At 30.0% G+C, this 17,733-nt stretch overlaps 1 protein-coding gene across 2 annotated transcripts; it reads right to left on the bottom strand.

Annotated features, from left to right (window-relative positions):
* Positions 1-5,889: 5,889 nt before the first annotated feature.
* Positions 5,890-13,280, bottom strand: LOC107935968 (phospholipid-transporting ATPase 1). Of its 2 annotated transcripts, none has more exons than XM_016868595.2 (10): positions 13,006-13,280; positions 12,375-12,613; positions 10,534-12,291; positions 9,611-9,950; positions 8,668-9,457; positions 8,368-8,491; positions 8,031-8,250; positions 7,045-7,503; positions 6,684-6,958; positions 5,890-6,303 (listed from the first exon to the last, which is right to left on the bottom strand). In XM_016868595.2, the coding sequence occupies exons 3-9, from the start codon at positions 11,966-11,968 to the stop codon at positions 6,757-6,759; spliced, it is 3,570 nt and encodes a 1,189-aa protein (XP_016724084.2). In that variant the 5' UTR covers positions 11,969-12,291; positions 12,375-12,613; positions 13,006-13,280; the 3' UTR covers positions 5,890-6,303; positions 6,684-6,756. The 2 variants fall into 2 exon arrangements, with proteins under 2 accessions (XP_016724084.2, XP_040943403.1); XM_041087469.1 differs by having other exon boundaries at positions 12,375-12,483.
* Positions 13,281-17,733: the final 4,453 nt, after the last annotated feature.

Here is a 17,733-nt window from a genome sequence, read left to right as displayed (position 1 = left end):
TTAATGGTAAAATAGAATTTTTTTAAATTGAAAAAGTAAAAGGTTTTAATTTTTTTAAATTTTAAAGTATAATAATTAAATCTCGATTTTTACATTTTTTTTAAAGTCTCAATTTCCATTTAAGTACGAAGACAAAAAAAACACAAATTTTGATTTAGTGTAAATATATATATATGAAATTTTAATTTTTTTATACATGATAAATAAATCAAATTATTTTCTTGTCATAACAAATAAATGTAAAATGAATGTTAGTTGAAACCAACAAAATGTAAATTCATGTTATATCGATAATGATATTAATATTAATGATATTTAAAAGGTAAAATTAAAATCAAAATTTTGCATGTTAGAATATCAAAATTGATGTATTGTTTTGAAATTTTTTGCAAGGTTACTATTTTTTTTTTATTTTACAACTGACTTTGATTAAGTTACTCTACTCGTGGTTCAATCGATAATATAAATTTTGTTATAGTTATACAAATATTTTAAGAAAAAAAGTAAATTAGATCTATAAATAGAATTTACAACTGACTTTAATTCGATTAATCGAATTTTGTTTCAAATCCTTAGTTGATGGGTTGATAGATTGAATATCATAAAATTGAAATTTTAGGTAATTTGATTGGTAAAGGAAATATCATTAAAAATATAATATTTACAAAAAAATGACTCGTATGGTAAGCCAATAAAGTGTTGGTAGCATTGATTAAGGCTTTGAGGGTGGATGAGTAAATATTATGTGTTAAATTATGTTGTGTTAATAGCCTATTCCTCTGTATCTCATATGGGTTTCATAATTATAGGAATTGGTTCGATAACTAATATGGGACTCAACGGAGCTATTTTACAAATAATATCTCATGGCTTTATTGGTGTTGCACTGTTTTCTTGGCAAGAATGAGTTATGATAGAATGCGTCTTGTTTATCTCGACGAAATGGGCGGAATGACCGTTTTTATTCTCAAAATATTTACAATGTTCAGTATCTTATTCATGGCTTCTCTTGCATTACTGGGCATGAGTGGTTTTGTTGCAAGTCCTATCAATTATTATCCTGATTTAGATTTAAACGTATTTCAATTTTCAATTCGTCGTACTTTCAGTTGATTTTAGTTTTAATTGATAAGATTTAAATTATTTATGATAATATTGTATTCATATTTATATTTATATTTATAAATTAAACCTATACATTTGCATTCATATGAATAATTTATTTTAAAGAGATTATAAATACTATTATAATTACAATACATTCGAATAACAATAATTAATATTACTGATAAGGCTTTAATCTAATGATAAGGTAGAGAGTTTGAGAGTTTTGAGATTCTAAGTTCGAGCTTCACCTTGTGTAAATGTACGAGTTCTTCACATTCCTCCATTTTTTTTTTAATTAGACTTTGTTTACTATTGAAGTTGAAAAATGATTTTAAACCCAAAATATGATCTCAAACAATGAGCTTTCAAACCAAAGTCAAAAGAATCAATTTTTTTAGCTTTTGACATTTTGTAAAAGTTTTTTTTAATTATTATTTTTATTCTCATTAAAAAAGTTCGGCATATCTTTTACTTTATAACGTTATGTTTAAAAAAAATTCAAAAACATTTTTTGACATTAATAGTAAACCCTTAATTTGATTTGGAGTCACGAAATCTAGACATGACTTGTAAATGATATGATTGAAACCAAAATAAATTGAAATATTGAAGAGTTAAGATTTTAACATTATACTAAATTACGGTACACTCGTGATATGAGTGAAAAATAAAATTATATAATTAATATATTCATAAAAAAATATTACATAAAAATAAATGAGGCTTTAATTAAAATGACAAAAAATAGATATTAAAAATCATATTGTTTAGCTTCTTTTTTTTCTTTTCTTTTTTTTATATAAAAGTTATAAGAAGATCACATTTAAAATAATATAATTTATTGATTAAAATATGCTATAAGTCCCTATATTCTTTATAAATCTGAAATTCAATCCTTATTCTTTTATTTTTATAAATTTAGTCTATTTATTTTTTAGATTTTAAAATTCGAGTCCAACTGTTAATACTGTTAAACTCAAATTCATTTACAACACTATTTTTGTAGTTATAGTGTCACCAAGTGAGCTTTTTTTAAATGTAACACAAATAAATTTAATAATGTTAATACTTGAATTTGAATTTTAAAAATTAAAAAGTAAATAGATTAAACCTTTGAAAATAAAATATAGGGACTAAATTTTAAATTTGTGAAAAGTATAAAATCTTATGAGATATTTTAACCTAATTTTTTTTGGTAAAATGATTATGATCTTAATATAATATATACTATTTAAACAGTGATTATGGAAGTGTAACGGACGTTAAGTATGTCATTAGTAAATGGGCTTACATTAACTTGAAACGCGTGGGAGAGATGTTCGAAAATTATGGAGAGCCTCTTACAATGGTTTCAATGACGTCATCAACCTTGTGTCATACTTGTTACGTCACCAACAATCCACCTGGCATTTTCCTTTAAAAATTTTACAACTTGATTTATTATATTTACTTTAAACTGTCAGAACTTTTAATCATATGACAAAACTACCCTTATTACAGTGGTATTCGAGATGGATTTTTCTGGTGGTGGAGGTAAATTGCAGCAACTTTTAAGGCCATTATTGGGTGGCCCAATTTACCACAATTGCTGAGTTGTTTAAGAATGGTTAAAATATGCTACAAGTCCCTGTGATTTTCTAAAATTAGGAATTTAGTCTCTATACTTTTATTTAATAGAATTTAGTCTTTTTACTTTTAAGATTTCAAAATTCAGATACAACTGTTAATACTATTAAATTTTTTTCATTAAATTTATTGCTATGACATTTTTTAAATAAAAAAACTCAATTGGTAGCCATGTAATTATAAAAATGACTTTGTAATTAACTTAAATTTTTTAAAAAATTAATAATTTTAAAATTTTAAAAATAGGAGAATTACAGGGACTAAATTCGAATTTTTTGAAAAGTGAGTTATGACACGTTTTAAACTTTAAATAGTCATAAAATGAAATTGTTTTACAAATATGATAAAAAAAATAGCTTGATTGTGGATAAACATGCGGTTAGGAATGATAGGGTGCGGTGAGGCCTCATTTTCATCCATGTAGCATATGCTTTAGAATCGTGATGGTTTAGATCATGTTTTGATTTTAATTCAATTTTGATAGAATATTATTTCAAATTGACATCATTATTATTAATTATTATGATAATAAAAAAAGTGAATTTAAGCGCATTTAAGTATATATTATTTTTTAATTTAATGATTGAGGATATAAGTAGTAGAAAAAAAAGTAATAAAGGATATTTTTGTTTTTCATATTTTTATATAAATATTTTTAAATAAAAACAATTAAATGTTACTATTTCAAAAAATTAATTGCTCACCATTTTTAAATTAAATCTTTAGTTGTCCGCTATTGTGATAGCTTCGATCTTCAGGTTGGTTGTTGATTGCGACTTTTTGAACAATATTTTTTATTTTTTATTTTTTATTAATTTCAATCCAAATTGTTGTGATTTTTGTTTTGCCTACTTTCTTTTCTTTGAAGGTAATAGTAGTTTTAGTTTTATTTTTTACTTTTTTAATTTCTTATTATATTCTGATGTATATATATACATTAGTCTTTTGGGATTCTTTGCAATAATTACTCAGTTGACTGAAATTCATTATTAGGTTGGTCTGATGATGATGGAGCTGAGATGCAATTTTTAATGATTTAATTATGGTGATGCATCTTTTGTTTGTTTTTAAATTCTTTTAAAATTGCGGTTTTTGTCCGTTTATCTTTCTCTTCTTTTGAAATTATTTTACACACATGATAATTATGCATTAATTTATAATATCTTATTTATTTTTATTCTGTTTTTATATCTTATTATCCATGATTTTTATTAATAATACAAATTTTTCTAATAAAAAAAAACTTTAGCACTCCACCCCATGACTTAACTAATAACTAAGATTTCCATATATAGATTTTTCTTATATTTTTGTCTTCACTGACATAATGGAAGTCACATGATGTAATATTAGTAAATATAGTGAAAATGGTGCATTAGAGGTGGATCACATGTAAGTGTTACTAAGCTTAGATATGGTTGCAAGTCAAATATATGTTTTTCTTTTAATTTGAATTTAAATCTATTTATTATTTGTATTAAATTTCTTATTGTTTTTTTTAACTTAAATTTGATTTAATTGAAATTATTTCTTTAAATTGAATATCTAAATTAATTAATTATATAAATTTAGTAAATTGAAAGGGGTAGATGGTTGGATTTAGATATCCAAATCAAAACTTGTTATGTACAAAATTAAAGTAAATTTGATTAATAAATATTTAATATTTGATATTTGCATTCCCTTTGAATTTATAGTAGATAGTAGTTAAACTATCTAAATATGAATGTTATCGGTAGTGTTCTACTGAGAGTTGGATTGTATTTCTCCTTCCAATAAAAGAATTGATAAATTAGTCATTGAATATTAGATTAAAAAATCAACTAGTCCTTTTATTAAAAATATCATCTATTCTTACTGTTAAAAACTGGTTCCTTCACATGTAAATGTATGGTTATGTTGTCAACTACACCAGTTTTAACAGTAAAAATAAATAAAACTTTGAACAAAATGGATTAGTTTACTCTTTGATTTAACGTACAAAGATTAATTTTTTTCGTTCTTTTAATTAGGGAGAAAATATAATCTAACTTCTAATACAGAAGCCTCTATAATGCTTTTACCAAATAGTAATACCGGTTCACATAATTCACAAAAATGGTGTAGGCTTAGACAAATGAAATCTTAGGAGATCACACCATGAAAATGGTGATAATTTGCGTAGTCCTCTCCTAATAACAAATTGAGTGAAGCCCTAGAATCTTGTGAAATTTGAATAGAATGAAAAGGATTTTTGACTTTCAAGTCTTCATCAAGTGTAAACCCTAAAAAGCATATGCCAATATTCATATATAGATTTATTTATTTACAAACGATGAAGACCGTCAGAAACAGATCCAAAGTCACGTATTATAACTCACCAACCTTAAACCCAATCTACGACCATCCTCTTTTATTGGGACTCATTTTGTCCCCATTACCACAAATCCAACAACTTCCTTTCCCTTTTTTACACATATTCCTATTTCCTATGTAAATCACACGACCTGTATATATTTTAATATAATCTATTACAACTCTTGTAATTAATAAATTTATATTTTATTAATTTAATTTTAAAAAATCACAAAATATCACTAAACTAATTAAAAATTTTATTCAAGTTATTGAACTATTAAAAACTTTTTTTAGAATTTAACTAACGAGTTCTAAACAATAACTCAATGATCGATATAGTACAGACAAGTAGAACAACACTATTTATATCCAAATCAATTTTACAGCTAATATTTAAGATTGAAAAACACCATCTGAAATTTAATTCATATATTCCTATAATATTCAAAGCTTGTAAAAGAGAATAAAAAAGATTCTAATCGGTGTAAATAATGTGAAAAAATTAAGCCATAAAATAACGATTTTAATAGTTCAAGGACTCAAATAAAAATTTTAAATAGTTTAGTAACCATTTTATGACTATTTGAAGTTAAATGACCAAATCGTAAACTAAGATTGGATGTAACTTACCCTTAAAAACATTTTATGGTTGCTATTTACCTTAGGCAGACATGAATCCAAAGAACTAGGCCCATCAGGATTGGAATTCTGATTTCATTTCAAATCCAGTACGACCACGCATGTTTTTCTTCTCCACCCAACCCCCACTATTCTACTTGCAATTAATATAAAATAAAATAATAATAAAAACACAAAGGGTTAAAAGGGTAACCTGATTTCTACACAGCTATTTTAATATATATTATATATACGTATACAGTTATCCACCTTTTTTTGTTTCCTTTAATGGACTCATTTCACTCTGAATGCTCTGTGATAGCTAACACCCTCCTAACAAGCACTCTAGATGGACTTCTTCTATTTACTCACAAAAACCAAGCATTCATTTCACCCTTTTTATATTTTTCCCCGAATTCTGGAGAAGACTGTTTGTTGGGGGGAGGCAAATTTCCACATTTTGTTTCCTTCTTCATCAGACATATAAAGCACCAGGCCACTTCCCTTATACCAACCTTTTCCCTTTCCATAAGAAACTCGATTGATTATTCTGCTGTGCTTTTCATTCATGTTTCACAAGCTGCGGCAAATTCAGCATTTTTCCAAACTCATCATCTGAGGAACCATAGAATCACATAACATTAATAAGATTACAAATATGCTACGTTTTGTTACTAGTGTAATAACATACGAGGTAAAAGCTTATTTCACAAGCAATGTTTTAAGATACAACATGAAATCAGAATTAGATACAAAATATTCCATTGAACCTTCTTGAAGTAAAATTCTAAAAAGATCTCTACATAATGTCACAGCCGAGAAAAGATTCTTTATGATATAATTAGTAAGTGGATCATCACAGTTTGTTCATTTCATTGTTAAGTTGGGAATTGAGGGAAAACATTCACATTGGCAACCATTATTAATGCTGACTAATTTCATTAGAAACAGGTGTATGAAACTTGAAGCACAAAAAGATTAGAATATGCACTTACCATAACTTACAATTGCATGCCACAGGAAAACCATATGAAGGATAGACTTGAGTAACAGGGTGTAATGTACATGTTAACTGGAGTCTTCATCTGGCTTTGACCTCAAATTAGGAGCCACTTTTCTTAATATCTCGGCTTCTCTGGCTATTTGGATATCTGAAGGCCAAAAAATCTGATGTATAACTTTGAAAAGAAAACGAGGAAGTAAAGCCACAATTATTATAAGCAAAATGGTGAGCCAATAGGTGGGTGACTTCACCAGATGGTAGATTGTCCTGCCAAATATAAGAAGAATATAAAATCAATCCAATAAAAGTCTATAACTAAAGATCAAGAAAACATATTCTGAGGTGAAACTAACCAGTAATTTGGGAAGACAGGTATAGAATCCAGTACTACCATACAGGCATATGTGATAATTATTGATCCCCACACTGCAGCATGAGTAATGAATACCCAGCGCCGAATGTCCATTGCCAAGTGTATATTAACAAGAATAACAACTGCTATAGTCCACAAACTGCCCATGCTCCATATATCAATTGTGCTCTCCTTATATGTGAATAGAGGTATATAGAACAGAACAAGGCTTTGCCATAGTGTGTCAATCATTGTGATCCAGAAGAGTTGTAGATTATACGCCTCATGTCTATGCCCCACGCCATACAGTTTAGGATACTCTAGGAGTGTTTTATGACTTAAATCCTTGTCAAGAATGCCAACAACAATAGTAGGGACAGAGGTATATATGACAGAATAAAATACACTACTCCAGTCTGTTAATGCAGAAGTTGTTGAAAAGGCTGTGCATAATATGTACCTACAACATACAAAATAATGTAACGTGAAACCCAAATCCATTAACTACAAAATTGCAGGAAAAGAGAGAACAGCTTAATATTTCGGTTAATTTGGTTGGTTTTCGTTGACGAAACAAAATTAACCTTCAACATTTTTTCAATGGATAATTCTACATATCCAACCAAAATATCAGAACAAATCAAAATCTAGAAGCACGATACAATGGAGATATTAATCACCATCAGATGTTAAATTAACACATATTAAAAGTTGAAAACAAATAAAATGAAGGTATAAAAACTTAACAGGACTAATCCTAACTGACAACCAAAATAACATTCAAATATCAATTTTTCTTAAAATCTCTTCTGTTAACCAAACTGAATTTTTATGGTTAACCAACAAACCGAATTTGGTCAGTTAATTCAGCTAAAAACGAATAACGAACACATTGGGGAAATTGCCTAGTATGTTCCCCCTTTCTTTTGACCAATGCACCCAGGAAATTCAAAAAGCTCAGATTTCACAACAAAAAACGGTACATACCAGAATAGCATCAACACAAAAACAGCATTGCGATAGAAGTTGTAAAGTACTAAGTAACCAACACGCTGATAATTCCAGTGACCATGAACCAATAGTAATCTTTTCAGAAACCGGAACTGGCCCATAGCAAAATCTGATGCCATCACAGCTTGCCGTCCTTCCTGACCACATATTCCAACACCAACATCCGCCATTTGGATCATTGAAACATCATTAGCCCCTGTCAAAATGTAATTATCAGAGAAATATCACTGCTAGCTTAAAACATGTAAACTGTAGAAACTAATGGAACCACTAGAGCAAAATCTAAACACAGCAAATAACACACAAGACTCACCATCACCAATAGCTAGTGTCATGTCATCAGTGCGGCTCTTGATAAGATCAACAATTCCAGCTTTCTGCAAGGGTGCAACACGACAACAGAGCACTACCTTACAGGAAGTTGCAATGTCAAAAAGCTGTTGAAAGGTGTAAAAAGAAGAATAGATATATTCAGGAATTAAGAAACAATGAGAGTAAATACACAAATAAAAGCAAGCCCAAAAACTGATTCATAGATACAACCATCCCAAAAACAACACGCTACAGATACTATAAGCATTTAATCAATCTAGCAAATAAAAATTAGTCTTACCTCTGATTGTAAATCCTTCTCCAAAATATAGACCAAACTGTTTCCATCAATTATAAGTGCCAGGGGTGCACAGACATCTGGTTCTTCCTTTCCAGAATGTTGCTGTAGCACATTGGATGATTTTGTATCATCCGGTATCTCAAGATAACCATTTTCAGAGTTCTTTCTCCTTGTCGAGTTTTGTTTTTTCCTGTTTGCTGGTTGCACTCCATGTCTAGTCATTGCATCAGTCAAAAGATTTCTGCATTCTTCCTCTGAATTGCCATTTATGATTATTTGCTGCATATCAGCAGTCAGAAGTTTACATGACAGTCCAATAGAAATTGCCGTTTCCTGTTTATCCCCAGTCAGAACCCAAACTTTTATTCCTGCTTGCCGAAGAGACTCAATGGCTTCTGGCACACCATCTTGTAGCTTATCCTCAATTGCAGTAGCACCAAGTAATTTTAAGTTGCATTCTACTAAAGCTGCTGTTTGACGTAGTTTTGCAGCTCTGTCAATTAAAGAAGTGCTCGCATCTTCATATCGGCATTGCCACTGCTCAAGTTCCGCATCTGTAAGATCCCTTGCAGCAACTACTAGAGTTCGAAGACCTTCTGATGAGTATTCAGTCAAATGACTTCGAGTTGCTTGTCTTATCTGATCAACCTTCTCGGTGTCTGCTAAAATGCTAAACATTGTGCTATCAGCACCTTTCACTAACACCTTGACCGTGTTGTCTGGAAATCTAATAACAACTGACATTCTCTTGCGCACGCTATCAAACTCGTGCAACCCCAAAACATCCAACCTGCAACATGAAAGTTCTTTTTTAACATCACAAATTGCATAGATAAAAATAAATGTGAACCACTCAACACTTGGACTTGGAAAAGTTGCTAGGGCAGGATCAGTAGAAAATAATCTAATAGGCTGCATGGAGACAGAAGAAAAAACTATATACCTTAGTTTATTGCCATTGATATCAATCACAATATGACCTGATGTTCGCTCATGAAGAGTGTACCCATAAGCAGAGGCTGCAGAAACAAGTGCTTGCTCATCAGGAGATTCACCCTGATAATCAATAGTTTTAACCTCTCCCGATGAGTCACTACTTCCATGACTAGAAGAAGCATCCTGGGAAACAATTGGGATCACAGTATTACACGCAGCCAGGGTGAGGAAAAACAGATGTGCAGCAATTCTTTCATCTCCAGCCAAGTCTTTATGCAACAAATCCATAAGTTCAGAATCAACAGAAATTTCAGACTTAAGCTTCCATCTGCTTCGGACTGCTGCATCTGCAAGGATTTACAAAAGATTCGAATTAATACCACTTCTTAACAGTGTAACGTGCATTCCAATACGATGAGGAATTAAAACGGAATTTTTCATAGATACAGAGCTCCATTATCCATGAATAGGTGACTAATGCAACAGAATAGAAAAGCATGTCAACCCAATCAAAGGCAAAGCCATACCTTTCCAACTTAACCTAGCATTTTATAAAATTTATGGGTAGGGTTGCCACCTGAAGGATGCAGAGATTGAGTGAAGCAATCAAGAAGGAAGCTAAGTAATCTATCAAATCATGAGTTCAACCAAAAGTTAGAAGAAAGATTTTGTTGATATGTCCACTCAAGTTATTAAGTCAATAATCCAGGACTAGGGAATAAGTAAATAAATTTAAATTAATCCAAGAATAGCAGACCCAGTCCTGCAAATATATGGATATTAAGTTATTGAAATTCATAACAATCGCAAAAACAACTAATAAAAAAGAAGACATAAAGAAAAGCTAACAAGTCCTAACCAACACTAAATTATAATTTGTAGCATATAGTAAGGTCATTACTGAATGATAGAGGGATTATTATGTTATACCTGTGATGCTATTGTCCTGTAGTGAGTCATCTGTAAGATTGGAGCCCCTATAATCTTTCCCATAGACACTTGCTTTTCGGAATTCCATTTTGTTCTCAGTGAGTGTCCCTGTTTTGTCAGAAAACACATATCGTATTTGACCCAAGTCCTCATTTATGTTCAGCGATCGACACTGAAACCTTGAGCCAGAGTTGCTGCAGTACATGTGCTTATCTTCAATCATGAAATAAGACTGTCCCAAGCGAACTAACTCCATCGTAATATAAAGAGAGATTGGTATCATTATCTGAAAGACAATAACGGAACTTAAAAAGGAGAAAAAAATTTCCATAGGGATCCCATAATATCTGTATGTTTTACCATTCTCCCTTCCTTCTCTTATGTATGTTTTTCTGTAATAAGGCAAGGTATCAAGTTCGTCCTTGTGACGATGGAGCCAAAGGCCCATACCAACAGCAACAACAGAACACATGACAAGAAGGAAAATGGACAACCAGAATGTTTCCCTGTTCATGTAGCCTTCCAATTTGCTTCGCTTTGAAGGGGAAACTGCACTGTTTAGCATTGCTTTTGTTTCCTGCCCAGCATAAACCACCACACCTATTATCCAATCAGTGTTCTTCAGCTGACAACCACGCAAAACAATGTTTGATTGGCTGAGAGGGAATTTATGTCCATTGAACTCCATATTGGCTGTGAACTCATAAATATTCCTATTAGGTTGCTCACATCTGATCAACCCCGATACATTACAACCTTCAAATATTGAAGAAGCTGTTTCCTGCCTAGCATATCTCGTCTTCAGGTTTGATTCACCATCCAAATTCATAGTCTGAATATAGGCAAGTCCGCTAGGGTCACTCGTCCCTAACAAAACCATGTCACAAGGAATTGTCTCATCAGCATGGATCTTGACAACCTCTCCAGCTCTTATCTTTTTCCATTTCTTCCTTTGGAACTCCCCCACCTGGAGAACTAATGCTTCCCTATTGTTTTCATTCCGATCTGACCTATGTCTTCGCCAATCCTCATAACCATCTTTAATTGCCGTGACACAAAGCACAAACAAGAGTGGGAAAAGAGACACAGTTCTCCCAAAGACTGCCAGAGGTGGAAGTTGATTGAGAGCAGCAATTGCCAGGAAATACAAATAGGCCACTCGATGAAACTGAATGAAAAGATTCTTAGGTAAGAAGGTGATGAGCGTATACTTGCTGGTCCGAATCTCATTCCCAGTGAACTCATACTTGTCATTAGTTCTCCTTGGATCATTAATGTAGATCAACCTTGGATTTTCTGAATACGGAAGATTATCATCAAAATCCACACTTTTGTTGCGGATCCTCCGTGATTTGCTCAAATTTTCTTGAGCCTGAGATGAACTCCTGGAAATATCAAAGCTTGTATAAGTGTTATCGTTGTTATGCAGCTCCATGGAACCCCAGGATACCTGATTTCCACTATCCGTGGTGGGGCATTCCAATGAGAACTGCTGACGGGAAAGACAGTCAGCAGAATACAACTATTTTGAAGTAACAAAAGAAGGGGAAAGCGCAAGAGAGGAAAGAGGTCTCAAAGGACAATGTGGTGTAGCCCCACACAGACAGCAGTTTCTTCCAGAATCTCTTCCTGTTGGTCTTCTAAATAAAGAAAATCGATGGCAGCCGAGGCAGCTAAAGGAAGGCAAGCAGCAAGCAGAAGTACCTTGGTGATGCACCACCACAGAGGAAGAATCAGATGAAGGCAGTAAAGTTTGCCCTGAAATCATAAATAATACAATTCTCAAATGACACCATACCCATAGGAGAATGCTATTAGTACTACTAGTATGCGGCAACTACCTCTGTTTTGTTCTTATATTCCCGTCGCCAGCAAAATCAAACAACAAGTAACAGAATTACATCCCAAACCTCCATTTCGTTCGCTTTGCCAACTACAATCTCGTTTCTTCTTCAATTCAGGCATAAAACAGAACGCATCTCAAAAATCCAAGAACAAATAAAGACAAAGACAAAGAAGGTAACAAGCCCTATGCAAAAATTGTCGATCCAATCCAAGAAGAGGAGATTCAAACCATGTCCTAAAACCAGAAAAAGGAAAAATTAAATGAAAACAATGACAGATCTCTGCTAAAAACAACTCAACTCAGCTCCACGGACCATCTCTATTCCATATAATGCCAAAACTAGAAACATACACTGACAAAACAAAAATTAAAAAGAAAAAGTAAAAGAAAAACCTGAAAACTCCAAATGATGGCTATGACTATAATAATACTTGTAGCATTTAATTATCAATACAGCCCTAAAAACCCTAGTTCACAATTAAAAAGAAGCAAAGAAAAAAAAAAGAGATTATCGTATCGGGAAAAGCGCTGAGCACGAATCAATGCACTGAAAACGAAATCATAGTGAAATGGCAGATAAAGTAACAGAAAAAAAAGAAAAAAAAAAGGAAAAGAGATCTAAAAACCTGAGAGAAGAAGAGATCTCGGATCGAAGGAGAGAAGCAAAGCAGAGCGATGGTGAAAGTTCAGTTTTGTTAGAAAGTGCACGAAATGCGAGGAAATCGGAAAAGAGATTGGATGGATGGCTTAGCATCAATCTTGGCTAATTGGTACTTTTAAATTTTATTTATTTATTTTTCTAAATTTTTGGGGGGTAAAATGAATATATGACAGATCAAAAACATGGATCTTGCTTGCTCTGTTTTTCCCCTACTACCAAACAACAATCACTTCCGTATTTCAATTAGCTATTCCATAACACTAACAGATCCCTTTTTTTTTTTACTTTTTTTTTATGTTTGCCTTTTAATTTATTTATTATAATTTATTTACAAAAATTTAAAAATTTATTTGTTATAAGGTTAAATTCTGTTATTAGTCCCTGTACTTTGTGAAAGTTATGAATTTAGCCTTTGTATTTTAATTTGGTTACTTTTTAGTCATTATATTTTTTAAACTTTAAAATTTCAGTCATCACCGAACGATAACTATTAAATTCATTAATTATTTGGTTAACCTTTGAATTAGGGATTTAAATCGTTATTACTCTTAAATTGGCTTAATTTTACCTCTTGACCTTAATTTTACCAATTTAGACAAATTAGTTTGATTTATCTCTCGACCTCACCAAACTAACCCGAGGCTATCAATTTGGTGTTTGATAAGATCTCCTTTCAGCCTCACTTAATTTTCCCTTAGGAGCGTCAAATCTTAAGTTTTGAAGTCTATTTGATTTAGTCTAGATTTTTTAATTCAGTCCTTAAACCCAAAAATCAACTACCCAGCATTTACATCAACCAACCACCTATAATTTAGTTACTCGTACTCAGATTTAAACAAAACAAAAAAAGACACAATAATCACACTATAGGCATAAATTACAGGTACGTCGAGTTGATTTTCAACCACACCGAGTGTGATCAAAGATACATCTTTTGAGAGAGAGTGCCATGTTAAATTGCTTGATTATTTTTTGATATTTTCCCTTGTAATTCCACACTCAACTAATAGACTTTCTTTGTAAGAGATTCAACCTTTGTATGTGGGGTTTTGGGTGATTGGTTGTAACAAGTTAAGACAATCTATTGAGGTTGCAATTACTTCTAGGTCTAATGGTGAATTGGGTTTTAGCCCGTAGGTGGTTGGATTGGTTTTAAAATGAAACCAATCGGACTTGGTTATAAAATGAAACCAATCACTAAGTGAAGATCCTCGGTCATTTTACGTATTGTTAATTATTTAAACTTTAGAAGCTTTTCATGTTTTGAGTAATTCTTTCATGTATTACAATTTACTTAGTATCTTAGAAACCTTTAAAATTACTTAATTTCATAAAAACATTCGGCAATTATTTCATGTATTACGAATTATTTCATTTCTTAAAAACTTTTTATATTTCAAGTAATTCTTTCAAATACTACTAATTATTTAACTTCTTAAAAATCATTCATGTTTTGAGTATTCATTTCACATGTCAAGTAATTCTTTCGTGTTTTACAAAATATTTACAAGTGTATGATTTTTTGGCATAATGATAAATTAAACCCTTAACATTTATATCTCGTGTTAATATGATCATTGTTTTTTTTAATTAAATTTAGCTTTCAACCTTTTGAAAGGAATCGAATTTGACCATCAACCTTTGAAAAAGAATCCAAATGTTGTTTTTTATAATGAAAATATTAACTAAAACATTAATTGTTTAAACATGGTAACCCGCATGATAGTCCATGTATATTTCATGCTTTTTTTTTAAATATGAATTTAATATATTTTTTTTGAAATTTGAATTAATTTTTAAATTTTAAATTATTTATTAACGTGACATATAAGACAAATAATGTCATGTCAGTATGAAGTACATGCAACCGTCGTGTGGATTGCCATGCTAAAATTGTTAAAAAATAATGTTTTAGTCAACATTTTCGTTAAAAAAGTTATTTGACTATTTTTGAAATATTAATGTTCAAATTTAGTTTTAAAAAATAATAATGGCCAGGTTGAAAAAATATATAAACATTGAGGGCTAATTGATCATTATGCATTTTTAGAATATAAGGTCATGCATATTATTGAATTTTAAAAAATTACAACCACCTTTTATTTTAAAATAATTAGCTTCTAGTGTCACATTTGTTGCATATAATTTTAAGTGTTTAATATTTAATTATTTTTTAAAATATTGTGTTTTTATCTGCAATAATTAATGTAAAATAATATTTATTATTTAAATTATTGAGTATAATTAAAATATATTAACTTATCAATTCAAATATTATAATAAAAAATTTTAGATAATACAATTTTTTTGGTATATAACCACAAATGACATCATCCATTTTACGGTTTGAGTCTAGTACCATTCAAACCGAGTGTGATATTCAAGTAAAGTTCTCCCAACAATAATGACTCTGAGATTCAAATTTAGTCCAAATAATAACTCAATTATACGTCAAGAAAATTAGCAAATTTTTTAAAAAATAAAAATAATACAACTTTTGTTTACGTCAAAATTTTTTAACTCATAATGGTATAATTATAATTATCGTAACTTTTTTTCCTTCTATCCAAGTAACAACTTCTAATAAATTATAATCATTTTTAAAAATATAATTATCTAAACTTCTAGTTTTTTTCCATTTTTTAAACTAAATATTATAATTATTTTTAAATATAAATTTAGTAGTATTATAATTATGAGTTTAATTTTTTTTAAAATTTATGTTTATATATATTTATATATTATAGTATTATAGATAAGAAAAGATATAATTAATCTTAATCTATAAAGGAATTCAAATTTTATTTTAAAAGGCATCTGAATTACAAAAATTTATTACATATAAAAATTTGAAAAATGGGATAAATATTTAATATAATACATATTATATTATCGCGTTGTAACGTTTTAGTCACTGAGCCATTAATTGATGTTAACGATGTAATGGTAAGTTGACGTGGCACGTTAAATCACATTTTCAAATAAAAAATTTAAGTTAAATTCTACAATTGGTCTCTATATTTTTTCATTTTAAGCAATTTATTTTTTTTTTCTTTTATGTTGTTTTAACTTTTTTTTTCATTCTCTTTCGCTTCTCCCTTTGTTTTCCTCCCTTCTTCATTTCTTTTAACGTAGTTTTTCTATATTTTCCATTTGTTAAAACTAGCCCACAAGATCGTCTGACTCGGAAAAATTAAATTGTTCAAAAAAGTAAATATAGAGGGACTAACTTTAACAAATGGAAAACATAGAAAAACTATGTTAAAAAAATGGAGAAGGGAGGAAAACAAAGGGAGAAGCAGATGGCAATGAAAAATAAAGGAAAAATGAAATTTAAAAGAATATAAAAGAAAAAATTTAAATTGCTCAAAACGAAAAAATATGGGGGATCAATTGTATAAATTAACCTAAAATTTTTGTTCGAAATGATGATTTAACGTGCAACATCAGCTTACGGATTACACTGCTAATGGCTTAGTGACTAAAATGTTACAATGCGATAACATAAATGAGTAAAACATAACATTTAAAATATAAGTGACTAAAAGGTAACTCGAGATAAACAAAAGTGATTATTTTAAAATTTACCCCAAAATCAAATAAGGATTTTATTATTTCTTCGCTTGTAACTGGGAAATCCCGGTTTCTTGTGCTTAATCTCTTATTCTTTCCTATTTGCAACTATTTAAATTTTAATTTTTTAAAGGTTTATTATTATAAATAAAACTACACTCACATGTATAATAAAAGTATAAATATTTGTCACAAATATAAATATATATTTAGTTAGCTATGACATAAAATAAAATATGCACAAAAGCACAGTAAATAAGTATCGGATAAAATTTTTGTATAGTATATACATATGTTGAGATTGAAGACTTATATTTTACAATTACTAATGGTGAACCTCAAACCTGGGCGTTTAAAAGCTCAAGATCTCTATCTCAACCAACAATGTCGAGGTCTCATTGGCAATGTCAATTTTTTGGTAAAATACACCTTATGTCACTAAATCATTAGTAAGTTTATGTTTTAGTCACTCAACTTCAACAAATTATAAAATGATTACTAAATTATTTGAAACTTTTCTTTTAAGTTATTGAGTCGTTTTGTTTTTTATTTTTTTAAGTTCGGCTAGCGAGCTTCAATCAATAATTTGATGATTGTTATATTGGATCAATATCCATCAATGAATAGAAGAATATATCTTAGATTTAAGTCGATCTGATAGTCAATATTAGAGATCGAAGAAGAAAGCTACTTGTACTTTGGCTTGCAAAATTGTAACATTTAAAACTATTTCATAAAACTAAACGTAGAAGAGAAGAAGAATAAATGCTTTCAATTGGTGCAGATGGTGCGAACAGAGAAAGCCATGCAACATCGATTTTAACAACTCAATGACTTAAATAAAATTTTTTAAATAACTCAATGACTATTTTGTAAACTTTTAAAATTAAATAACTAAAATGTAAATTTATTAATAATTTAGTAACCTAAAGGTTAAAGGTTTTTTTGTAAAATTTTCCTATGCATAATAAGAGAAAAGGGCAGCAATAAGAAGCCCAAATGAAATAAAGGAAGCAAGCTCAATAATGGACTGTCCATTCCCTAAGATCCAAGGGATATGTTAGTTGCGGTCCATATGCCTAGATATTTGACCCAATCCGGTTCCAACACTCCTAACCAT

This window comes from Gossypium hirsutum, chromosome A02, assembly GCF_007990345.1.
Source record: "Gossypium hirsutum isolate 1008001.06 chromosome A02, Gossypium_hirsutum_v2.1, whole genome shotgun sequence".
Classification (NCBI taxonomy): domain Eukaryota; kingdom Viridiplantae; phylum Streptophyta; class Magnoliopsida; order Malvales; family Malvaceae; genus Gossypium; species Gossypium hirsutum.
This window is presented reverse-complemented; position numbering and strand designations above follow the sequence as displayed.